General features: G+C 41.1%; 1 protein-coding gene across 1 annotated transcript; it reads left to right on the top strand.

Moving 5' to 3' along the window:
• Positions 1 to 276: 276 nt before the first annotated feature.
• LOC136878746 (glutathione S-transferase) lies at positions 277 to 20,913 on the top strand. Its single transcript, XM_067152202.2, has 4 exons — positions 277 to 504; positions 15,199 to 15,366; positions 16,779 to 16,921; positions 20,674 to 20,913. The coding sequence occupies exons 1-4, from the start codon at positions 369 to 371 to the stop codon at positions 20,839 to 20,841; spliced, it is 615 nt and encodes a 204-aa protein (XP_067008303.2). The 5' UTR covers positions 277 to 368; the 3' UTR covers positions 20,842 to 20,913.
• Positions 20,914 to 26,953: the final 6,040 nt, after the last annotated feature.

The raw sequence follows: 26,953 nt of genomic DNA, 5'->3' as shown, positions 1-26,953 counted from the left end.
GGAGCTGATAGGTCTAATAAATCAGTATTATTGTTATTTTGATGTGCTTTTTATATTTTTAGTTATCTCTCGTCCAATATAACTCGTTTCGGAATCTATTTCACATTAATGCATCCGGTAATGGTAGAGACGTAAGATGGCGGCTGCCGCACACTTCGGGTTCAGAATCCTGCTGCTCATTGCCAGTCTAAATCTATATGTCTCTGGAGGTGTCCTAGGTTGTTACGCAACGTTCAGCCAGAGGGCGCGATGAATAAACTAACATAGCCTTGAGCTCCTCTGACGCTGTGGTGTATGGGCGAGCGATAACAAGTCTACAGTGTTCAGTCTGTGTCAAATTCTGGTGTCTGGTAGATGGAAGGAGAACAATGGCTCCCAAGTACAAGCTCACATACTTCAATCTCAGAGGGCTCGGCGAATCAATTCGATTTCTGTTTTTTTATGGAGGAATTGAGTTTGAAGACATTCGCATCGAAGAGGAAGATTGGCCTAAGTTGAAGGAATGTAAGTACCGACCAGTCTATATACTTACTGTGTCTTATAAATAACGGTACAGTATCACTTTTCTCTTTTGGGGTTTCAGATCATTCATGTGCGAATATTGCCCGATAGGCTAGTCAATGTCTTGCCTCTATCGTAAGTAAGATTTGGACAAGAACCCTTTGTTGAAAGCTACGTTACCGGTCGTACCTAGTAGAAGGATTTACTTGGGAAAGACGACGCTAAGGTTGGGTGTACGAGGTGTTTACGAGTACGCAACATGCTGTAAAAAGCACGACGGAAAATACTGTGTACGGATAAATCAGCATGCGTCTTGGTGTTGTAGATAGGATGCTACCTACTTGCAAGACGTTTCATATTTGTGCACGAGTAGGTACTACGGATTAATAGAGGGGTAAGCAATTGGAAGGATTACATATTTCAGATAAAATCTGCTTATCTTAGAAATGGCTAGTCGATACAGAGCTCGAGAGATTCGAAGCTGTCACCTGCAGCGAAGCACCGCAGCACCACCTCCAGCTTGACTTGTTCTGTTAATTCTATTGTCACCGGGCGAGTTAACCGTGCGGTTAGGGCTGCGCAGCTGTGAGCTCGCATCCCGGAGAGAGTGGTTCTAACCCCAATGTCGGCAGACCTGAAGATGGTTTTCCGTGGTTTCCCATTTTCACACGAGGCAAATGCTGGGGCTGTACATTAATTATAACCAACGGTCACTTCTTTCCCACTACTACTAGGCCTTTCCAATCCCATCGTCGCCATAACACATATCTCTGTCGGTGCGATGTAAAGCAACTCCTGTAAAAAAATATTTTTAAAAAGGAGGAACTACGTAGGATGTGGAAATGAAAGAGCCCTTAGCTTCGGATACTTAAAATGAAATGGCGTTTTGCTTCTAGTGTCGGGAGTGTCCGAGGACATGTTCGGCTCGCCAGGTGCAGGTCTTTTGATTTGACGTGCGTAGGCGACCTGCGCGTCATGATGAGGATGAAATGATGATGAAGACGTCACATACACCCAGCCCTCGTGCCAGCGAAAAATTCCCGACCCTGGCGGGAATCAAACCCGGGACCCCTGTGACCAAAGGCCAGCACGCTAACCATTTAGCCATGGGGCCGGACTTCGCATACCTTGATAAAAGTGAACAGTCCGGTAATATCAGATTGACTTCGGTGCCCCGTGGTCGCTAGCCAACGCTCCCAAGTTACGATCCCCTGAGGCTTACCTTGTTTAATCGCTTCTTACGTCAGGTGGAAAATAATAATAATAATAATAATAATAATAATAATAATAATAATAATAATTCTGTGTGACTATTATTAGACTGGCGCAGATCCTATAAGGCAGCCCTCCGACAAAGGTGGTTGGTGTCAGCATGCGTCTTGGTGTTGTAGATATGGTGGAGGAAAGTTCTGTGTGTGTGTGTGTGTGTGTGTGTGTGTGTGTGTGTGTGTGTGTGTGTGTGTGTGTGTGTGTGGTGTAAGTTATGAGTTGCAGGAATGCTGGAGACAACACAAACAACTTCCGAGCGAAGGGAATTAACTTTTTAGGAATAATCAGTAGCGGCGGCTAAGGGGGGCGCTGCCCTCCCCCACTTTGTAGAGAAAACATATTTTTATTCCATTTCAGCCGGGTGAAAGTAGGAGTTATAGGAATTATTTTTAAAAAATGTGTTTACATGTTTAATTATTAACATAATTATTATCGAAAATACGCACAAAATGTCGTTCGTCGCGGCTAAGCGATTTGTATAGCACCACAGCAAGTAGTGGAGACTTTGCAAATGCTATGAGGAAGGGTAACAGGGGTATATTTTTTGCCAAGGTCGTGGACACAGGTATGATTCACCTGCTTGCAGAGTCTGGCAGTCTCTTTAACATTGTCTGTTAGTTTCTTTGTGTGTAGTCAAATACTATAATCACGCCGTACTTCTATTTAATTGTAATACGTGTGTGATATTGTTACTTTGGTAAAAGGTTTATTGTATAGTGAAAAATGAAAACCTACAATCTGTTTTCCAGTCATTGACCGGGTCAGGGTTGTAATGAATGAATCAGATATAGGGTGTTAGTACGATGGGGTCGCCACTCCCAAAGTGATTAATTAATGACTGATAGATGCTATGAAATTAGAATGGAGAGTGTTGCTGGAATGAAAGGTGACAGGGAAAACCGGAGAACCGGGAGAAAATCCTGTCCCGCCTCCGCTTTGTCCAGCACAAATCTCACACAGAGTGACCGGGATTCGAACCACGGTATCCAGCGGTGAGAGGCCGACGCGCTGCCGTCTGAGCCACGGAGGCCCCTTGTATAGTATGGAATCAAAATCTCAAAGTTAGTAATCTCTCAACCTTTACCTGTCTGTCGAAATTCGTTCAAAGAGCATCAAAAACTTACCATTTGGTAGCTTTTCTGTTCAGTTCTGATGTGTATAACCCCCCACCCCCAGCTACTTTCTGTTGGCGTATATTCTTTGCCTCCCCCCCCCCCACTTCTAATTCCCAATTACCGCTACTGCGAATAATATATACTCATTAGCATTTGTACCCGTTCTTCGCACGGGAATTTGCAGAGGATGAAGAGAAGATTGAGGGTTTCCTTCAGGAATTTGTGCGAAGCTCTTTTCACACGTTTAATGCGACATATTAACATATTTCTCTACGCCAGTCCGGGGCAGCAACGAAAATATGATGAAGCTGAACAAATTCGAGCGAGAATGAGGACGTATGGTACAGTCCAAAGTTGAGCGAAATTCGCCGTGGTTCTCAGGTTGCGTGGCGCTCTGACGTTGATGATACCTCTCTTAATATCTGCCCTACCGAAAAGAATAAAATGGCTCTTTAGTTGAAGTGACATGCACGACATGCCCCACGGGCCTTGGACTAAAAATCCTAGTTTTCGCAACCATCTGCGATATTATCCCTCGTACGATAAATAAGTACATGGTATAAAGGGACGGAAAAATGGAATGGCTTTTAGTGCCGGGAGTGTCCGAGGAGATGTTTGGCTCGCCAGGTGCAGTCTTTTGACTTGAATCCCGTAGGCGACCTGCGCGTCGTGATGAGGACGATGACGACACATACACCCGGCCCCGTGCCAAAGAAATTAACCAATGATGGTTAAAATTCCCGATCCTGTCGGGAATCGAACCCGGGACCCCTGTGACCAAAGGCCAGCACGCTAACCATTTAGCCATGGTGCCGGACAAGGAACGGAAATAACATATTCTTAAGCGTTTGTTGTACGCACTCTTTTGATAGACCTAATGTCAACGAAAATATTTCCGAATAATCTGTTTATCTATATACAGGCCTATATAAAATAAGAATTTTTTTCTGTACATTGCTCTTCTTCTTCTTTATCTGTTTACCCTCCAGGGTCGTTTTCTCCCTCTGACTCAGCGAGGGATCCCACCTCTACCGCCTCAAGGGCAGTGCCCTGGAGCTTCAGTCTCTTGGTCGGGGATACAACTGGGGAGGGTGACCAGTAGCCCGCCCAGGCGGCCTCACCTGCTATGCTCAACAGGGGCCTTGTGGGGGGATGGGAAGATTGGAAGGGATAGACAAGGAAGAGGGAAGGAAGCGGCCGTGGCTTTAAGTCAGGTACATCCCGGCATTTGCCTGGAGAAGTGGGAAACCACAGAAAACCACTTCGAGGATGGCCGAGGAGGAAATCGAACCCACCTCTACTCAGTTGACCTCCCGAGGCTGAGTGGACCCCGCTCCAGCCCTCGTACCACTTTTCAAATTTCGTGACAGAGCCGGGGATCGAACCCGGGCCTCCGGGGGTTGCAGCTAATCACACTAACGACTACACCACAGAGGCGGACCTGTACATTGCTCATAATGTAAAAAGAATGGTTTTTTTTATATCGGCCGTGTCTACAGTAACAAGGTAGTGCACTTTTTACTTTTCCTTAATTTCTGTCTCTCTGTATGTATGTATGTACGTGCATCACGAGAAAATGGCTGAAGAGAATTTAATGAAAATCGGTGTGTAAAGTCGAGAAATGATGTACTACAATCCAGGCTATAACTCATTTTATTCACGCTGAGTGAAACGGTAGTTTAGGGGAATGCCTAAAATGTAATTCCCAATATTTACGTTATTAGTGGTCCTATCGATAAATACTACATAACTAAAGATATGCGGAGCTAACTTTCAAAACTTAATATCTCCACGTTTACATTTTTTACAGGAGAACGAAAAGACTTACAATAACATTTGAACTTCTACCTTGATAACTTCGAACGAAAACCCAAATTATAAGTTAGTAACTGATCGGCATATTCATATATGCAAATACCAGGAAATCATGAGCTTTTATTCTGATGATATTTACAGAAATAATCTGGAATTTTTTAACTTTTGAAATTAAAATGAGGAGCTAACTTTCAAAATCCTGTTTTATGTCGATTTATGCTTGGCTTCTTGAGCTGCATCGAACCTTATTATTATTTTGTACCAAAACTCAATATTTTCCATCATAAATGCGTCTGAAATTTTATCTTTTTAATCAAAACTTGATATCTCCATGTGCATATTTGTTGCGATGCAAACTTTAAAAATCCATTATTTTTCAGATGGCTTGAAACATTTTTATTTCAAACATTAATATATTTTGCCAGTCTTGCAATACTTCCCCAACATTGTTCCGAGCTTACTGTTACAATCACAACAAACATCTAATGATACCGCCCGCGCAATTCTAGAGCACATTATTGTAACGGGCATTGTCATTAGTTCAGTCACAGTTTTGGTTGTAAGTAGGTCAACGAAGAATCTGATCAGAATTTATTATGGAAAAAGAAGTTGGAAATGTACAGGAAACGTCCACGAGTGCGTACAGAAGAGAGGAAAGAAGAGAGACGTAAGAAATGTGAAGATCCTGATACACAACTGCAAAGACTTCCAGACCGCCCTTTTAATCTCAATTCCAAGGCATTTAAATGCAGATGTGTAACAAATGCTGACCTAGCGAAGAACCGCGCAACATTTTACAAAGTACTAGATAAAATAACTCAGGACCAAACCCTATCACAATTTCTAGCCGTTTGTGAACCTTAGCGACGTCGTCCTGGTTGTAGGTCTCAGACAAACACACCAAAAAATAAGCAAGTGTTGAGTATTATCTTCGCACTGTTGCTCATTGCAATGTTCCTGCTATGTGGCTATGGCTTGAGCATTCCTAAATCAAGAGTGCTAAGAGTAGCAAAAATTTGAAATAATGGTGATGTTCCTATTGAGAGAAACGTGTGGGGGGGGGGGGGGGGGGGAGGACAAAAATTCAGCAAAGTCTGCTGAAAAGAAAAAATGCTGTAAGAAACTTTATAAGACGACTGAAAGGGAGATAATCGCATTATGGACGTGCAAAGAGCAAGAGAATTCACCTTGATCCTTCTTCTTTATCAATAACCAAGCTACAAAAGGTGTATCTGTTAGTGAAAACGAGTACAAAATAATGTATTCTATGTTTTACAAAATATTTGTGAAGGAGTTTCTAGCCCAGCCACTGATGCTTGTTCGACATGCATTTAGATGAATGAAATTACAACAGCATCATATAGCAAGGTGAAGCAAGTCAAGATCACAGAATTGAGGGTGCACAAACTTCGGGCAAATGCCTTCTATCAACTTTTACGTGAAACTAAGGAACTACCGGAAGTGATGCCATTCTATTTTGATTTACAACAAGTTCAGCCATTATCCAAAACACCCGCCCACAGTCGTCAGATAGGATTCTACTCCTTTCGTTGAGTTCCATTAGTGTGAGAACCCAACATTTTTCACGTGGCATGAAAACCAGGCCGCCCGTGGGTCAAATGAAATTGGCTTAGCTCTAATCTGTTACACTGCCGGAAAATAAAAATTAGTACGTCTGGAAGGACTAAATCGATTTTGATCCGATGACGGCAGATGCCACCTGGGGGATAGTAGAATGGTTTCAACGTCGTCCGCCAACAGATAGTGTAGTGACATAACTGCCAGAGCGCCATCAGCGTATACCTTTCAATAGGGAATGTTTACAGCCATAAGACTCACGAGGGAACATCGGCAATGGTTAAGTCTCCGATCGCGATGTAACTTGGAAACACATTGAGGTACACGTAAAAAAGGTGTCAGCATCAATTTTGGAGGCCCACATTCATTAGGGCGTTAACTAAGGGGCCTTAAAGTTGCGACATTTCAAGTACCGCGCCAATAGAGTTGAATACCTGCTGACCAATGCTAAGCCTGCTTCGTGCGACATCTCTGAACCTCCTTCCCTCACCCCTCCTTCTGGTTCCCGCAGCACGTTTCCCTTCACTCCGCGCCTGCTGCTGAACGGGACCGGTGCTACACTTTGTGTAAAATCAGCCTTCCCCATAGCTCTCCTTATTAACTCTCAGGTTGTATTTGTCACTTTACTTTTTCTGAAATGTTTGTGAAGACGTTTACAACGATTCTGTAAGCGTAATGTTGTCGAGCGCATCAAAAATTATTCAAGTAAATCAAGTAAATCACGGAAGTCACGGTGAAGAAGGTCCGCTGAACTTTCGGGAGCTGCAGATTTATAACGCGATTGAGCGTGAGTGTTAAGCAGTCAACTGTTTTCAGATAGGTATTGACGCTCACGAGGTGATGTCACACTACGTGACAAAGGCCGTAATAATGTAGATTGAAGCGTGGTCTTTTGCACTGCATGTGGAATTTTAGGTTTTAACTTTCAGCACAGGATAATTTCTGACATGCTCAAGGACATTACGCTTAAGGAATCATCGCAAACGGTTTCATGAACATTTCAGAAAAAGTAAACTGACAAATACAATGTGGGAATTACAAAGGAGAGCTATGAGGAAGGCTGATAGAGCACGCAAAGTGTAGCACCTGTCCCGTTCAGCAGCTAAACAGGCGGTCAGACGCGGGGAGATGGGAATCGTGCGGCGGGGAACCAGGAGGATGGGGGAAGGGAGGAGGTTCTGAGATGTGGCACGAGGCAAGCTTAGCATTGGCCAGCAGGTATTCATCTCTGTTTGCGCGGAACTTGAAACGTCACACGTTTTAGGACCCTAGTTAACACCATAATGAATGTCGGCACCCAAAATTGATTCTGACATCTTCTTCATGCGTACCTCAATGTGTTTTCCGAGTTTCATTGCAATCGCAGACTTAACCATTGCCGGTGTTCCGTCGTCAGTGAGATGTAAACGTGTGAAGCAAACAGGCGCCATGCCACGGAGACGCACTCGTGCTTCCTACAGCCAACCGAGCTAGTTTAACAGGGATCAAATTGTGGCCTTCCGAGTGGCGGGGTGGTCCTTCCAGAGAATTGCCACACAAGTTGGATATGCTGCATCAGTTGTGCAATGATGCTGGTTGCAATGGTCACATGAACATTCTCACACCCGTAGACGAGGTTCTGGACGTCCACACAGCACAGATATCCGCCAAGGTCGTCGTATTCTAGGGGCAGCTGTGGCAGATCGTACAGCTACCACAACACAGACAAGAGGGTTTGGGAGCCCAGAAGTGTCAACACGAACTGTTGCCAACCGATTACTAGCAGTGGGACTAGGGGCACGCACACCTCTAGCACGTCTTCCACTGACGCCACAGCATCGACGTGCACGGCTCGATTGGTGCCGTCAGAGGATCACTTGGATGATTGAATGACGGCCCGTGGTCTTTTGCGATGAAAGCAGATTCTGCCTGCATGCAAGTGATGGTCGTATGCGCGTACGACGTGGACCTGGCGAGTGCTGTCTCGTAGAGTGCATTCACTGGCCCCACCCCAGGCCTCATGGTCTGGGGTGCGATAAGCTACAACTCTCGTTAATTTCTGTGTTTGTGGAGAGAACGCTGACCAGCGCTCGGATCGTGCAGAATCTTGTAAGACCCGGCAACAGGAAGGTGACGTGTTGTTCCAACAGGATAATGCTCGCATACGCACTGCGCGTGAAACTCAACGTGCTCTGCAAGACGTGGAGCAACTTCGCTGGCCAGCACGATCTCTGGACTTGTTTCCCATCGAGCATGTGTGGGATATGATGGGACGACAACTGACACATGCGACTCGTCAACCCATAACTCTTGCAGAACTACGTGAACAGGTCGAACAAGCGTGGGATAATGTATCCCAAGACAGTATTCGCCATCTGTATGATTGAATGGATGCCAGAATCAGCGCCTGCATTGCTGTCCTTGGAGGATACAGCACGTACTACTATGGGTGTTTCAGCATGCATCGACAACTGGTGCCTCAATATCGCGTGAGCTTTGATAGGTAAATGTAATCATTTCATGTACTCCATATGCACGGTTTCAACAATAAATCTTGAGTGAATTGAAAAACTCTAAGAGGGTGTACTAATTCTTTTTTCCGGCAGTATATTTGCGTAACTTGCAGTACAAGAACGATGTGTTTAAAATTTGGATGTATTTTTTTTTTTGCTAGAGGCTTTACGTCGCGCCGACACACATATGTCTTATGGCGACGATGGGATAGGAAAGGCCTAGGAGTTGGAATGAAGCGGCCGTGGTCTTAATTAAGGTACAGCCCTAGCATTTGCCTGGTATGAAAATGGGAAACCAAGGAAAATCATCTTCAGGGCTGCCGACAGTGGGATTCGAACCCACTGTCTCCCGGATGTAAGCTCGCAGCCGCGCGCCCCTGTCCGCACAGCCAACTCGCCCGGTAATTCGAATGTTTTGTGACGGATGCGCCGGGCAGAATAAAGTCAACCATGTTCTGCATGCCCTGCGATAGTGGTTGAGAAAGAGATATCCATTGCATATTACAGAGGTGGAAATAGTGTTTCGTACCCGAGGGCATAGTTTTATGCCAGCAGGCAGAATTTTTGGGCGCATAGAAAAACAACTGAGGGGAAAGGCCGTTATTGCTCAAGCAGATGAGTACAATGTTATCTACCAAGAAACAGGAACAGTGAGAAAACTAGGTGAAGATTGGTTCGTTTATGATCTGAAAATATTAGGACAGATTTATAAGAAATTGAATGGCATAAGTGGAGTTAAAAAGATAAGGATAAAGGAAAATACTGTCAAAAATGACAACAAAGTGAAGGCTCTGGTTAACTTCAAGTTCGAAGCAAACGAATCCTATATGTCACTGAGGAGCAATAGAAGTTCTGAGCAACTACTTGACATTCCTCAAATTCCACTGCAACATATTATTACAAGGGAAAAGTTCACGATGTGAAAAAACTGCTTCTGGAACATTATGGGGATGACTGGAGAAAAGAATCCAATTTATTTTGTTACCGCCCGCTAACTGAGGTTTCTGTTGGGAATTTGGACCTTAATGTTGAGTGTAAATAGTCAGAACTATGCAGCTGGCTTGAATTTCCAAAAGCCTTACACATTTAACCAGCGAGTTCCTTTGTGCTTTGGTTTTCACTACCAAATCAGACATTGCAAATTCCGTAAAACACTGTGAAAATAAAAGAAAGCCAGAAATAAAAACAGTGTTTTTATAAATTGTGAAAGTGTTTTTTGAGATAAAAATAATTTGTTGCAGGATGAATTTCCTTAAGAAATTGTGTTGTTTCCTCCTTAAGTCCATAATATTCCATAAACTTCACATCTCCCTACCCTTGTATTTCAGAACTGAATATATCCATATTATAGAATGAAATTTCCGATCATGTATATATTATACAATTTTACTGTACCGGCTATGATAACAGAGATATTCATAAATTTGTATTTTTGTTTGCCAAGTCCATTCCAACGCCGAGCCACGAGAAAATGGGTAAACAGAATTTAATGAAAATCGGTATATAGAGTCGGCAAATAAGAAACTACAGTCTAACCTATAAACGTCGGGCGAGTTGGCCATTCAGTTAGGGGCGCGCACCTGTGACCTCGCATCCGGGAGACAGGGGGTACGAATCCCACTGTCGCCAGCCCTGAAGATGTTTTTCCGCGGTTTCCCATTTTCACACCAGGCAAATGCTGGGGCTGTACCTTAATTAAGGCCACGGCCGCTTCCTTCCGATTCCTAGCCTTTCCTGTCCCATTGTCGCCATAAGACCTATCTGTATCGGTGCGACGTAAAGCAAAAATCCTATAAACAATTTTATTCACCCTGGATGAAATGGTAGTTTAGAGGAAGCGTCTAAAATTGAGTTTTTAAATACCTATGTTATTGGTCCAATCGAAAAGTATCGTACTACATAACAAAAGTTGTAGAGAATACAATTTCCGATCATTTATGTTTTATTCAGTTTTACCGCACCGGCTATAAGAGTGGTATTACAGAGTCGGAATAAAACTAGTGTGATTAGCTGCCACCCCGGAGGCCAGGGTTCGATTCCCGGCTCTGCCACGAAATTTGAAAAGTGTAGGAGGGCTAGAACGGGGTCCACATTCCCACCTCAGCCATCCTGGAAATGGTTCTCCGTGGTTTCCCACTTCTCCATCAGGCAAATGCCGGGATGGTACCTAACTTAAGGCCACGGCCGCTTTCTTTCCTCTTCCTTGTCTATCCCTTCCAATCTTCCCATCTTCCTGCAAGGGCCCTGTTCGGCATAGCACGTGAGGCCGCCTGGGCGAGGTAGTGGTCATCCTCCCCAGTTGTATCCCCGACCCAGAGTCTGATGCTCCAGGACACTGCCGTTGATGCGGTAGAGGTGGGATCCCTCGCTGAGGCCGAGGGAAAACAGAGGTAAACAGAAGAAGAAGGAGAGGAACAAGACCTACAATATCGAAAGCTGATGAAATTGACCAACAATAACATTAGATTGACCATTGTTTGTTCTTTATCTCTTATGCTGTCACTCATCTCAGATAGATGGGATTTCTGCTGCATACGGAGTATAACAGCCTGTCTGAATAATGGCGGGAAATAGCTGGGGAGTTCGTTAACTTTCTTCTTTAGCGTGTCATTCCTCTGGTTCATACATTTTCTGATACTGCTTGTACATAACAGACGTAACACACTGGTTCATCATAGTATTCCAGCTATTTGATCCCTACTCTGACGCGCTGATTGGAATGACCAGCGTACGCACTTAACGGAAAAATGGCAGAGGCTTGCTTGTAACTGGTCTAGAATAACAATTTCGGCCTATTCCAAATTATAGCACCACAGTTCACTAAATAACTCAAATTCAACCCAGAAATAAGCCGTTTCTCAAGAAAATTCGATTCCTTTTCACTTTCATTAAATTATACATTAATTTTATTCCAAGTTAGCGGCAAAGAGGGGGTTTTTCCTCTGGCTTGGAGGAAAATTTTGACTCCAAGTCAGATAGACCCCCTCCCCCGCCAGAGTAGTAAATTGAGATTTTCCGACTCATAGGTTACTCCTAGGAAAAATATTCCAACTACTTTTTTCTCTGTAATAAATGGAAATGGATAACGTAACTCCTACTACAAATAAATACTCTATTACAGAATTACTTGGAAAGATTAATCTAAATAACTCAAATCTTATTACAAATATTGGAGATATACAGCATATTATACAAATGGAGAAGAATTTAAACCAATTAACAGATTGCAAAGGAGGAATGAAAAATTTCTTGTAAAAAAAGGAAACATTTAATTTAGCAAGACTCGATGTTTATTAGATTGCAACTCACAAACAATTAAAGGTGTTAAACAGATTTAAAAAAATATTTATTGTACAACAAAAATACTCGAATCCAGTTGCTATGCCTTAACCTCATTCAGATGCAAGTTATTTTCTTCTGTCCATTCACTCTGTTGAAGGCCTGATGAATTATTATTATTATTATTATTATTATTATTATTATTATTATTATTATTATTATTATTATTATTATTATTATGGTTTTATTCCCCACCCTAATGGGATGGGGTGGGCCACGTGAAGGGTAGCACCCTTTTTCTGGCCAAGATTTGCTAAATGTGCTCTTGGCTGCTTAAGGCCAACACCATGCTATCCGCATAAATGTACTACTTAACATTTTATGGTATTGCTCTACCAACATCTGCTGCAGTCAGAGTAAATAGAATGGGACTCAATGCGCCCTTTGAAGGACTCCTTTTGCCTGTTGTATGGCTTTGGATCTTGTTACGTCGTCGCGGATTTTCACGGGTTCCCAGAGAGTAGAGATAGAGGTTCGACACATGGTGAGTGCCGGTAGGAGCGACCAACTGTTTTTCTTTACTAGTTTGCGTTCGTCCTGACTAGTGGCAAGAAACCATTGGTGTAACCACGTCAGGGGCGTTTAGCAGAAAGCCTCTCGAAGGGAGTTCTGTTTCGTTATTGTTTATGGCCCATTAGCAAGGCAGAGTTGGCAATTACGTCTAACTGCTGTGAATTATGGCAGCGACCCTAAATGCGTCCATGTTTTATGTGTGCAGTGGAGGATTGTGGGTTATGGGACAAGATTTCTCCATGTTTAATTATAAAAGTAAGTGGTGGGATTCAAGCACATATCTCTTCCATGAGCATTTTACAGTAACAGAACATACAACGTTGTTGATGTAATTTGTCCGTCGGATGGGAACGTTAAGCCTTACGTAGACCCCTTGCAGCTCTTGGACAGGAGTAGGATATGTTCAGTCACCCCATACCTTCCGACTATCATATATCATGGCATTCATTTCATCTCATTAGCTCTTCCGATGAGGTTGACGTCAGGAAGGGCATCCGGTCGTAAAAAGTAGCTACGAAGATTCATTTCACTATATAACCCACCCTGTAAGAAAAGGGGACGGTGGATGGGGTGAAGAAGCTTCTAGAGTACATAGGAATGGGATCATACTGGGTGACTAATATTGAAAGGGATGACAGGAGATTGCATAAGAAAGTAGTTCAAAGAGTGAAAGATATAGAAAGACAAACAATTAGGACAGAATGCAATAGTAAGAGAACACTAATAGAATTTTGTAAAATAAGTGAGAATATGACAATAAGGACACAAATGTTAACAAAAAGGGTAATGAGAGGAATAATCTGGTGGCTGATGGGAGTGTATAAAAATAAAGCTTTAAGAGAAAAAAATGACGAAAATAAATGTATTTTATGTAATTCAAATATGGAAGTGGCTCATTTGATTAAGGACTACAAAGAAACTAGAAACATTAGAGAGAAATACATAGAAAGGAAAGAATTGGACAAAATTCTAAATGAAAATGAACTGTACACACTTTCTAGTCTATTAAGCAGAGAATGGAAGAAACCGGGAAAGATAGCCAAATTATTTAATGTTATGAGAGGTATTTGGGGAAAAAAAAAATGTAAAGAAAACAGAGATAATTACATGTAGCTACGTTCAAAGATATATGTAACTAACTATTAATGAATATGTCTGTGGTAGTAAATTATAACTGAATGTGGAATTAATATATTCGATTTATTCACAGATATGGAACATTATATAGTATAACTCACTAATAAGTAAGGGTGACAATAATTATAATTATGTTTTGTTTTTATATTTGTTCAGTTTTGTTTCTTTGTTCCTTAGGTATTGTATATTTCTAATTAGTAGATTCAATTCATTGATATGTAAGCCGTACTGTATACCTTCTAATGAGTTTGTTGGTTGTTTGTCGGCCCGTTTTTATTTTGGTTTTATTTTAGTTTGGTTTTGTTAGTTTGTTTGTTTTTGGCTGCTGACGTACAGTAGATTTGGAAGAGGGGGAGATAGGCCTGTCCTATCTCAAGCTAAAGTGTTGATTCGGTACGTCTGCACATGTAAAGTAGAGTAAAGTAGTGAATAGTGTTAGGTTAGAGGAAGTAAGTTGTCAATGAGACAGTGAAAGATGAGCCGAGTTATGGAATCCGTCTCGGCAGTGAAATACAGGTGTGACAGCCTACATGTGGAGCTAGGCAATCCGCACACATGTGGGTTGTTACAGGAAGGAGTGGTGAGGAAATAACATTGACAGCTTAAAGGGTCTATGAGGTATCGGTTCCCGAGCCTCGTGAGACATGTCTGGTCGTGGCATCCCAGGGAAGGGTGGTAGCAGTTCCTCACCAGGGGTGATGTCGCGGCCAGACAGATTTAGTATATATTTATGTAGTAAAGTAGTTAGTTTAGTTAGGTGGTGTGTTGCATGTGGAGCTGGCAATCCGCCCATGTGCAAGATGCTACAAAGTAGATTTAGAAGTAGTTAAGTAGTATATTCATGTAGTAAGTAGTTAGTTTAGTTAGGTGGTGTGTTGCATGTGGAGCTAGCGATCCGCCCATGTGCAAGATGCTACACAGTAGATTTAGAAGTAGTAAGTAGTTAGTGTCTAGCTATAAATAATCTGTGAGTGTTTTATTTTGAATTGCATATTGAAACATTGTAACTGGGCAAAAGCCTGTTATGTTCAGTTCAATAAATTCATTAAAAAATTCATTAAAAAAAAGAAAAGGGGACAATGGTTGGACAATGATAAATTCATACATTTTATTTCCCCGAGTAATGTGTTACATTCAGTCAGCTGCTCAACAGCTAAAAGGTGGCCCCATAGACCGCGGGACCAACCAGCAGTAAGCCTATACATATTATCGTAATGATCGACAGATGACAACATAAAGTCATGAAATGAGAACTGTGCTAGCTGTTTTTAAAGTATTTTTGTATTCTTGTTAATATAAAAGAAGGTATTAATTTTGATTGAACTTTGTGAAACAAATACCTGCTGTTAACTTGTGTATTACAGTGTTTCATGTAAGCTTCTCTGTAAAATGTCACGCGAAACAAATCCTATTACTTACAAACTTTTTTCTTTCCGCAGCTACACCGTATGGAAAGCTTCCCTACATCGACTTTGATGGAAAACGAATCACTCAGTCAGCTGCTATTGCTCGTTATGTAGCAAAACTAGTCGGCCTTGCTGGGAAAGACGATTTGGAGGACTTGGAGATTGATTCTGTTGTCGACACCGTCGTTGATATAAAAGATGGTAAGATAATATTTATTACTAAAATTAATTTATTCGTAAGGGAACTTACCTTTTCTAGAGCCGAATTGTCCATTGGCCTTTATTTGTACATCTTGTCCGACTCAAGGCCAAATGGTTTGCATGCTGGCCTTATTATTATTATTATTATTATTACAGTTATCTTTATCTGGTAAACACCAAATTTGTCACCAGAGATCTTTTTACATGCCGACATCTATGACATGGAGCACTAAATGGAAGTTTCTCTTGCTCTTAAAATATCTGATCATTTCTGTTGAGTTTAAACCTGTGATCGTCACATCCAGAGACTCACACTTTACAAGTAGTTCACCGAGGGATTTATGGTGGATGGGAAAGCCCTACACCTCTTGCTCATAATTGATTGTAGGGCCTATGTAATATTTTTATTGCACTTTTATGGCTAGCAAGAACAAGTTATGGGGTTGGGAGTAATGGATAATTCCAAACGAATTACTTTTAAAAAGACTTCCTTAACGTGTGTAAAATAATAATGGATTACGGCCTCCGGAGAGGCCTACACGAGACCTGCTTGCCTGTAAGGATGGGGCCTACCTGTGATGAATTCTAATCACTCTCTCTCTGTCTGACCCAGAAGTATTAACCAGTTGAATTCTCAATATGGGGGCGAGATGGGGGAGGGGATGAATGAACCTTGCAACCAAGCTGTCGCAGACATAAAAGTTAGTCGGTGTTCCTAAAAATATAGAAACTTTCCCCAGATAAAAATCCATTTGTACCATTCCATACCACTAACCGCCACAAAAACATCCGATAGTCTGCACATCCCCCACCATATGTGGTTGGCGTCAGGACGGACATCCAGTCCTAAAACTGGATCAAATTCCCATGAAGTGCCGAGTTCAATAAACTGGTAATAATGAAAGTAGAAAAGGAGGAGAATTATTGTAATATGTCAAGTAGCTCACATGTATTAAACTATATAAATAAAATAGTTGTCATCAAAGGAAGCTGGAAAGGAACATACACAAACATAAACACAACCACAGACAAATATGGGCAGAAAGAGTACTAGGAATGGGAGATAAGAAAAATAATTAAAAGGCAACAAGGTCAAAGTCCATATCATCACTCAAAGCTGTCAGTTCCACCTGGTATTCTGTTTATCCACAATAACTGTGATTGATAAGAAGAGCGCAGTGGATTGAGATTGAGATGTGGTGATTGTCCAAGTTCTCTGTTTCGCCTTGTTCTTTCTTTTCCTGTCATTGTGTTTGTCTTACTACGAGTTCTTTTCCATGTTCCTGTCTTTCTATACATCACTACATATGTATGTACTTATGATACTGTGTGGGGCTGCAGCATAATCCTGTATTTTGAGATTGTTTACTTGCTCTAAGACAGGTAACAGCAGTGTTGATTCTCTCTTCCAGTTCAGGTACCATATTACTACGAGGAGGATGAAGCAATCAAGCAGAAGAAAAAGGAGATTGCTCTAAAGGAGACATTACCACAATTACTCAGCAAACTTGATACTAGAGTCAAAGAAAATGGAGGATATTTTGTTGGTGGCAAGGTACATATTATATATTTTAGTATTGTATTAATATTTATATTTTCAATATATGAGAGTTTCACACTCACACTAAACAAAGTCCAGTATAGCTGGAGCAAAGGTTCCACAAATTCCTGTTCACTGCCATAGTGAACCGAACATTAGATCATTTGCCGTCCCATATTTGAAGACATGGATGGAACAAGGGTGTAACTCAAAACACACACTTTTGAGATAAATGAGTTTAAAGAATTATGACATCAAGCACTTTTCTCATAAATACTGAATTTTGGAATATTATACTTAACTACATTCTTGATTAATTCATAATATGTGCATCAAAAATATTTATGAATTTTGTGGTTTGTTGTGAGTTTTTATTTTATAGTTACGCCCTTATTCCAGTTTCAAGAAACATTTTCACTGAAAATTAATATTATTTACATTGTTGGAATCATGTAGACAAGTTTTACGGGTTCGAACATTTGACAGGTCACAACATGTCATTAGGGGAGTCACTATATCGAGAATTTCCTACTCCCACAGATTCAGCTTCCTGGAAAATATTTTCAAACCATGTACGTGCATCTGTGCATACAAAGCTTACTAAATCTTTAACATCTTTTAATTTCCCGGGTTTAATACCTACATGAGGGACTGGGACACTACCCAAAGTATCTACAGATCTTTTCAATAACTGAAACTTGTCATGAAAAGCAGTGGCAGCTGGTGGTTTAAAAGTTCAGTGGTGCACAATTTTTACCATTGATATAATATGATTACAGGCTAATTTTCAAATCCAGATACATCAACGACACTTTTTATTAACACATTGGGTGCCACGTGCCGCCATATGGCGTCACGGTGGTCTTCAAATTTGACATGGCGTGACGCCATATGGCGGCACACCGTTCTTGAAATCAGAGTTGGCGTGACGCCATATGGCGGCACAGTTGAGTTTCAGGCGATGCACCATAGATAATCAGCTGTGACATCTATGCGCGTAAAATTGGTACTACGTGAAGGGCGAACTTCAGGGTCTATTCCAGCTATGTATTTTTACTCTATGCCACTATGTGGCGCCACAGTATTCTTCCGAAGCCACTGATTCGCCAGTGATCATTCTCACAGGTGAAAGCGCGCCAGGCATTGTTTATTCCTCGTTTACGTACGTATTATCACTCAGTTTATATAGTTGTGCAAAAATATAAAAAATGGAAGATATTGGTAATAATCTTACGAGGGAACACATACATGTGTTACACTCGGATTCGGCTGAAATTTGGTAGGAATATTCGTGGGAGGCAGTAGAATGCTAAGGTGAAAACTGCATGTACCCAGCACAAGTTTAAACGCCAAAATTGAACAAATAAATAATCATAAAATTAGAAGTGCCGCGGGAGTGTTGGGGTGTGGCGGAGAGGTAGGGAGGAGCGAAGCAGCGGACGTGAACCAACCGGGCTGCGTCGAGCTGCGCCAGCAGCCAGGTAGCGTATAGTAGGCGCGTTCCCCTTAACTTCCTGATCAGATGTGCAAAATGTAAATATGAAAATAGCACATGAAACAAGTGTACACAAAGGACGATGTTTGAACAACGATGCCAATAAGGTTTGAAAAATTACAACGAGTAACAAGAACTCGGGCGTGCCGAGACGCATATTTTCATTGTTTAGAGTTATCAGAAAACTGTTCACAACAATATGTAATGTAATATAAGTACTTGTTTTGCATTTTACTAGGTTTTCATAAATATTGCGTTAATTTGAATTAGCAAATAAATACCTCGTATTTGAAATTCGTATTGCACATTCCATGACAAAAAATTCTGTGACACCATATGGCGTCACGCTATATTTTATCTTTCCTAAAAATTGATGTGACACGATATGGCGTCACACGTGACCATGGTATGGTGAGATAAAATTTACTTAGTACATCATATAAATACATCCCAACATTATATAAACAGACTACAACGCGTACAATTGCTTTGGCACCAGCGGAATGCAATTAAAAAACATGCCTGGCACCAGTGGAATAGTGTGCTACAATCGGCTCGGCACTCAACGTGTTAATAAATAAAACAAACATTTTACATTTCTATTTTCAGGAATATTACTACAACCCAGTATTTTTTTCATTTAAGAACTCTTTTACCATATTGAAATGAAACACTTTGAGGTAGCCTAATTCCGGTTTGTATCTGGTTTAGAAATTAAACGTCGCGTGTGCCTACCCATTCGTTTCACCTCGGATTTTTCTTCGGGAGTCCGTTGCGGAAACGGCCCAGACATTAAAGACTGCACCGAATTCATGATCTGGCAAAATGCCACTAACTGATAAAAATGCACAATAATAAAAACACACACGCTGACACAAATGTTTACACAGTGAAATCTATAAGCTACTTAGCTTGTATGCACATAACAAAGCTCACAACTATACTGAAAGAAATGGCAGTTTTTATTTTCAAATTTAAAGCCATTAGTTATATATCCAACAGAAGAACTTCTATCCAATGTCGCTAGGTGACATCCCTGTTCTATAACCGACTCTCATATTGAACGCCAACGGTCTCTAGTGACTTTGCTAGTAGTTGGTTTCGTAGGAGCATGGCCGATTGGATCCCTCGCTGCGCTGCAAGGAGCTAGCTGGAGCGACGCATCAAGTCGGCCGTGGTAGGAGGAGCCAGGTTGATAAACCTCCATTTAAGCAATGTATAAGAAGCCACGTTTATCTTTTCCTCTCCCTGCGCTACCCCTCGATCAGCCCCGCGCACCCCTCTGGCAGCCCAGGGTTCATCCTACCTCAGGTTGACTCTCTGCTGCCAACTTTCGGCTCCTGCAGTGAACATCAAAGAGTACCGGCTTGTAAAGTCTCCTGTAGTCAATATTTGCTCTTTCAAGCTCTTGAAAGGTTTGTCTTGTTGAATGAAAATACTGTAGTTGAGTAATCCAAATTATAAAACTTTACCTGAAATAAACATAAACAATTAATGGGGGTAGCGCAAACCTGCAGCCTTATGGAGAAACCGCCCCTGATGAAAAGTAATATTAGTCTGGCTTCCTGATACAGTTCCTTCAGGCGAGTAACATAATATGGCATACTTTTGAATTGAAAACTTAAGTTTTTTTTTTTTTTTTTTGTGGTGTTTCAAATGACACTGGACTGAGAACGGCAGACCATTCTGATAGTAAGGATTTGGTATCTGAATCATCTGAGGTTTCACTTGGTATATATTCACTGTCACTTGCTGAAATATCAGATGTTTCTTCTCCCGAGACTACTCCTGCGTCGGCCGTTTTGCTTCTGATGAGCGATGAGTGCTGGCTCGCTGTAAGTCAGCATTGGAGTGTATTTTAAGTCGGACACGAGCAATATTAGGAAGAACGGCGCAACTCAATATAGTACATCACACGCCATCTATTGACACTACCGAGAAGCCATTTAGGTAGTATCTAGAACAGCCTCCAAGGAACATATATATGCAATTTACCGAATAACGACACAACCTGACTTAAGCCCTTCTTCTGTCCATGTCTTCATTTGCAGACAAAAATTAAGAGAAGAGATTTGTTGTTTCTTTCACAGCCACACTGAACCAAGTATTGGTATTTTCCAGTAATTGTAGTCAATTAATTAGCTAATGAAAACAAGTGACAATTTTTAATCTTCTTGTGGAAAATATGCTCCCCATTGATCAGTTACATTTTTTGATGAATTTAACCACTGGCGTGTCTTTCAATTCATGTGTTGTGTTCCTTTGTTTGCAGCTCACCTGGGCAGATTTTTACTTCGCTGGCTTCCATGAAACTATCAACCACTTTGCAGGCGAGAATGTGATTGGGAAATATCCGCACCTCCAGGCTGTTGCCAACAAGGTGTACGCAATTCCTGCCATCAAAGCGTGGATTGCAAAGAGGCCTGTTACAGACCGTTAATTCTCCTTGATATACAATATTTATATTTGCACTTTTATATGTAGGTACATGAGCGCGTGTAATCATGTAATCATGTAATCATGTAAGTTTTGCATTTAATTCCTTCTGAGAGAAATGAAATAATGTTATAATAATTTAATGTATGATTTCTTATTCTCCTTCCTGGGTGTTTTTCCTGTCAAGGTTTGGAGACTGTCTTTGTGCATCTTGCACTTCACTCGGTCTGTGGCATGTTTGGATGAACACGTACAATGATCACATTCCGACCACCGCTTTCTTTTGGTCTTTCTCTTGATTGCCGTCCATCAAGGGCTCTGGATGTTGGACTCTGCACCATCTAGGGGCTAAAATACTAACATACGTAAAATTAATGTACATGCATCGTATAACAGCGCACTGCTTCTTCCCACGTTACCCCCAACAGACCACCTCTTCTTCCTTCAATCCCATGTGTTTCATCTGCAAATATTTTCCGTTTTCTTACTCTTGAGTAGCTTGGAACATTACAACCACCTATTTTCAAAGCAGATTGCTCATATATGTCAAACTCATCTCTTTTTGCTTTGATGAATCCTTTACAATGGCGAAAAATGAAAGTATCCTCCTATTCAATACATCATATATATACCGTCATTAGACGGAGTAAACAAGTTCAGACATGTTTCGGCTCGTTTGAGCCATCTTCAGTGAAAAAAAAATTAGGGGGGTTGGAATAATTTACATAATATGAGTTGAAAAAATGCTAAAAAACATAATGAAAGCGCAAATGAAAAAACAAACAAAAGAGAGCCTAGACGGAAACAAAATTAGCACAAATATACAATATTTACATCAATATGCAGAGCAAAAAACAACTTATTGCGACAAAATTCAGTGAAACAGGTGTTAATTTGAAATAATAATTGATACTAAAAACTGCGTTAACCTAAGAAACAAGGGAATGAGAAAACAAATGATGCAGATGGAAATGAATAATAGTAGCACATGGTGAGGTTGTGGACCTCATACTTTACAAATTATTGGTTTATAAAAATAACAAAACAGTTTGAAATCGCTGTCAAAATCATCCTAGTGGAAACCCATCACATCAAATTGGTCAGGAGGAGAGCGGGAGCAAACATTTTGAGAGAAACCAAGCCTGAATTAACCTGCAGGCGAAAAGCCTGTGATAAGGAGAAAAAAACACCATGAAATTTAAGGCTTTAGAAATAGCAGCATTCTCAATATCTTCTCAAGGGCGACCCTTCCGACCCCTCTATAATAAGGCAAAACACCAGCCAACATTATGAAACAATAATTAAGAAAGGGACCGCTAGATTGAGAAGATATTGAGAATGTTGCTATTTCTAAAGCCTTAAATTTCATGGTGTTTTTTTCTCCTTATCACAGGCTTTTCGCCTGCAGGTTAATTCAGGCTTGGTTTCTCTCAAAATGTTTGCTCCCGCTCTCCTCCTGACCAATTTGATGTGATGGGTTTCCACTAGGATGATTTTGACAGCGATTTCAAACTGTTTTGTTATTTTTATAAACCAATAATTTGTAAAGTATGAGGTCCACAACCTCACCATGTGCTACTATTATTCATTTCCATCTGCATCATTTGTTTTCTCATTCCCTTGTTTCTTAGGTTAACGCAGTTTTTAGTATCAATTATTATTTCAAATTAACACCTGTTTCACTGAATTTTGTCGCAATAAGTTGTTTTTTGCTCTGCATATTGATGTAAATATTGTATATTTGTGCTAATTTTGTTTCCGTCTAGGCTCTCTTTTGATTGTTTTTTCATTTGCGCTTTCATTATGTTTTTTAGCATTTTTTCAACTCATATTATGTAAATTATTCCAACCCCCCTAATTTTTTTTTCACTGAAGATGGCTCAAACGAGCCGAAACATGTCTGCACTTGTTTACTCCGTCTAATGACGGTATATATATGATGTATTGAATAGGAGGATACTTTCATTTTTCGCCATTGTAAAGTGAAAACCGTCAATACGGAATGATTCTAATATCTTGTAATTGATGAATCCTTCCAGGATTTTCAATTGTTTTACTCCTCCCTCAAGATTAAGATTTTCATTCTGCAAGTTCATACCCAAGAGTTTATCTCTTAGCCGCGGATAACAAGAAGGTGGAAAAACTGCTTCAGGTACATTGTGGGAATGACTGGAGAAAAGAATCCAATTTGTTTTGGTGCTGCCAGCTAACTGAGGTTTCTGTTGGGAAAGAGGACCTTAATATTGAGGGTAAACAGTCAGAACTATGCATTAGTACATGTTCTTAGTACATGAATTAGTACACCCTCTTAGAGTTTTCCAATTCACTCAAGGTTTATTGTTGAAACAGTGCACATGGAGTACATATCAATAGCTCAAGCGATACTGATCCATGCTGAAACAGCCACATTAGTATGTGGTATATCCTCCACAGGCCGAGATTGTACTGTAACAAGAATACAAAAATACGTAAGAGTTCACCTCTTCTTCGTAGTGTGTAAACAGAATTTAATCAACCTGCATTAACTGTTTTTGTCTGGTGATGTACGCCTGTGGTCATGAGAATGTTCATGATGTTTCACTAGTTCGTACCTGTGCTTCCAGTCATTAAAACCGGTAGAAAAATGTGTTTTTGCATTGTCTGGTTGAAATAAACAGCACTGAATGCAGAATACTTTCGCATTCGACTGTGAATACAATCAACAATCTCTTAAAACAACGTCTCCATTAGGAATAGTAGACTCAAACATGTTTTGAGAAAATGTTCTTTTACCATCATTGTAAGTTTGCAGAGATTTTGAAAAATCCTCAAGGGTTATGAACTTCATGTTGTTGGTCCTTATTGGACTGAGATAACATATAAATTATACACAGGAGAGTACACTACATGTTAGGTAAATTTAATCCCTATAGTAGACTTTGTCTTGTAGGTTGGCAGCTGTATAAAATGGGTACATTATTGAAAATACAAGATGTCGGAAAGCTTAGTTCACATTTATTTTATGTGAATTGCTGATCACGAAAGGACATTCATTAAGAAAACTCTTACCATCTACCCAGTAAGCAACCAGGAATCGAGGAAGACGTTCGTCACTTACATAATCCACTGGAACTGGAGCATACCGCTTGCGTTTCTTACGTATTTTTGACGCCGTTTTTTGAAGGGTGCCCTCCTTTGAAATAGTTGAAAGAGAAGAGTGAGGTTCCGTTTTTTGGTCCCACGAGTACTCCGGAAATATGAAGTCGACTTTCGGCAGAGCCAAAGAAACGAACTGAAGGCAGGGCTATATACTCCAGAGGATGCTCGGTATCGGGAGGGTTCGCTAGGAACTAGTCACCCAGTAGCCACGCATCACCTCGCCACGACCCGAAACTTGTAATTGGGGGAGGATAAAACCTCCGTACTAACCTATTCTACCTGAGGCAGAGAGGGTGGCTGGACAGGAAGAGGAATGAAATCTAAGAAGGTGAGAATAGAAGGGTAGAAATAGTGAAGAATAAAGAGCGCAGACACCTTTCAGGCAACTTGGGGGACACCTTGTTAGTCTGGCCCTACACTGAGGCCAATCCAGCATGGGTAACCCTGAGATGGCATAGCCCTTGGGATCAACAAGCATACAAGCCTCCCTCTAGGGACACCATGACCTTGACAACGGTGTGGGGGCTCCATAACATAAATGTGAACTAAGCTATCCGACATCTTGTATTTTTTTATAATGTACCCATTTTATACAGCTGCCAACCTACAAGACAAAGTCTACTATAGGGGTTAAATTTACCTAACATACCGCCCCACCAAAAGGCATTGGCCTTCTGCAGAAAAATAATAAAATGAAACATATGCACACAAAAATGCACTAGACAAAAATAGGGCAAACACGATTTTTATAACAATACGTTGATAATGTTCAAGCAAATTGTAGTTTGATGATCAGTCCCAGTTCGTTTCTGGTAATACACACAACTTGTTGATAGGACGCATCATGGCACCAGAAGTGGTGTTGACAGTAGCTAATCTGGCGAGACCGTCATCTCCGAGATGGACCTTTTCCAACAATCCTCTTCTCCATTGAAGAGGAGGCAGGTTGTCATCCTTGATGAACACAAGATCACCAGGACATAGGTTAGGATGCTCTTCTGTCCATTTGTAATGTTGCTGAAGTGTGTTGAGGTAATCCTTATACCATATATTCCAGAAGTCTTGAGTCATTCTTTGTATGTGTCTCCATTTAGAGAGACTACTGATGGGACAAGGTTTGAGATCAAGGTCGGGAAGTGCCGTGAGTTGCTCACCGATAAGGAAGTGTGATGGAGTGAGATAGGATGAATCTGTCGGATCATCGCTAAATCTGGATAGAGGGCGACTGTTCAGGCAAGCTTCGATCTGTGAAGATAGGGAAGTTAATTCTTCAAAGGTGAGTATTGTTGTTCCCATTGTTCTTCGAAGATGACATTTAAATGCTTTTACCATGGATTCCCAAGCACCTCCAAAATGAGGTGCAGATTGAGGGATGAAGTGCCAGGTAATGTCTATCCCTTCTGCGATCTTCTCAATTTCTTTCTCTTGCTTCGGATCTTGTAAGAACTTCTGAAGTTCCTTTAGTTCACTCGATGCACCAATGAAACTGGTGCCATTGTCGCTGTAGATATTGGCAGGACAACCTCGACATGAGGTGAAACGACGTAGTGCTGCCACGAATGCACTTGTTGTAAGATCAGAGATGATTTCGATGTGCACAGCTCTGATCGAAAGACATGTGGATATTCCAGCATAAGCCTTTCCTGTTGCCTTACTTCGTTGTGTGCCTATCCGTGTTAGAAATGGGCCAGTGTAGTCTACTCCAACGTTCATAAAAGCTCTAGTAGGAGTACCCCTAAATCTTGGGAGGTTTGCCATTTTCTGTTGAGCTGCTGATTTTCTCAGTCTGAAGCATGTGTAGCATGAATGAATGTATTTTTAACGATTTGGCGAATCCTCGGTATCCAATATCTCTGTCGCAGCGATGAAATGAGTAATTGAGGTCCTGCGTATAGTAATCTTACATGTTCACTCACTTTGGTGAGGTGATGTTCAGAAGGAAATATAAGTTGATGCTTGGCTTCGTATGGAATTGGTGCGTTTTGTAGTCTTCCTCCGACTCGAAGAAAACCATTTTGGTCCAGAATTGGGCTCAGACTCTTCAGTGTACTATTTGCAACAACAGCTTTACCTTGTTCAAGGCAGAGTATTTCTCTTTGATAAGAGACCGATTGTACGATTTTGATACAGACCTTGAAGGCATTATTTACCTCTTGTGGTTTCAGTGGTGATGTATCGCGCTCACTGCGAGTTTTCTTGCAGTTTGAAGAGAATCTGAGACACTGACCAACTGTTCTGAGTAAGCTGTTTAAGGATGAGAATCTATCCAGGAATGTATCATCGCGTTTTATGATAATAAGTGATGTTATAATTCTTTGGTAAGGGATCTTTGAGGTATTGCATCTTGATTGTGATGGCCATGATGCAGGGTCTAGATGCAGCCAGCCGGGGCCTTCCCACCATAGTGCACTGTCTTGAAAAAGCAGTGGCTGTACTCCTCGTGATGCAAGATCTGCAGGATTGTCCAGTGATCCAACATGATGCCAATGGGAGGCTGGTACAGTGGGTGGTATGAATAAAACGTGAGTACTTACTCAAATTATGTACTCATGAGCATGAGCATTTAGTACGAGTATATTCTCAGCCCAAGTAGTATGTACTCCATTTGGTAAGAATAAAAAGGTTCTCCTCTGATGGAGTAGATACTCAAGCGTACCATCTTGTGGATCGTTTGAAACTATATTCTCATTTTTATTCATACCACTCAGTATGTACTCAACTTTCCAGAGAATATACTCCACTTCATAAGAATAAAGTTCTTGAGAATGTACTCACTAGTTATACTCATGTTATGGAGGTGGTGGAGTATATACTCACCCTCCTAAGAGTATGAGAGTAGATTTTCATATGTGATATGAATAAAAGGGAGTACCTTCTCAAACTGATGAGTATATGCTCACTTTGTTTTGAGTATGGCTGATAGTTGCCTCAAACATGAGTATATAGTCATTTCTTGCTTTTGGGAGAAAGATTTCAAG

This window comes from Anabrus simplex, chromosome 8 (assembly GCF_040414725.1).
Source record: "Anabrus simplex isolate iqAnaSimp1 chromosome 8, ASM4041472v1, whole genome shotgun sequence".
In the NCBI taxonomy this organism is placed as follows: Eukaryota; Metazoa; Arthropoda; class Insecta; order Orthoptera; family Tettigoniidae; genus Anabrus; species Anabrus simplex.
The sequence above is the reverse complement of the archived record's forward strand: the minus strand, read 5'-3'. Positions and strand labels throughout refer to the sequence as shown.

Excerpts from the sequence above, each read along its gene's own strand:
- LOC136878746 (XM_067152202.2), top strand. The coding sequence starts at position 369 with ATGGCTCCCAAGTACAAGCTCACATACTTCAATCTCAGAGGGCTCGGC. Across the intron at positions 505-15,198 it reads TTGGCCTAAGTTGAAGGAAT|CTACACCGTATGGAAAGCTT; the intron begins GTAAGTACCGAC and ends TTCTTTCCGCAG. Across the intron at positions 15,367-16,778 it reads CGTCGTTGATATAAAAGATG|TTCAGGTACCATATTACTAC; the intron begins GTAAGATAATAT and ends TCTCTCTTCCAG.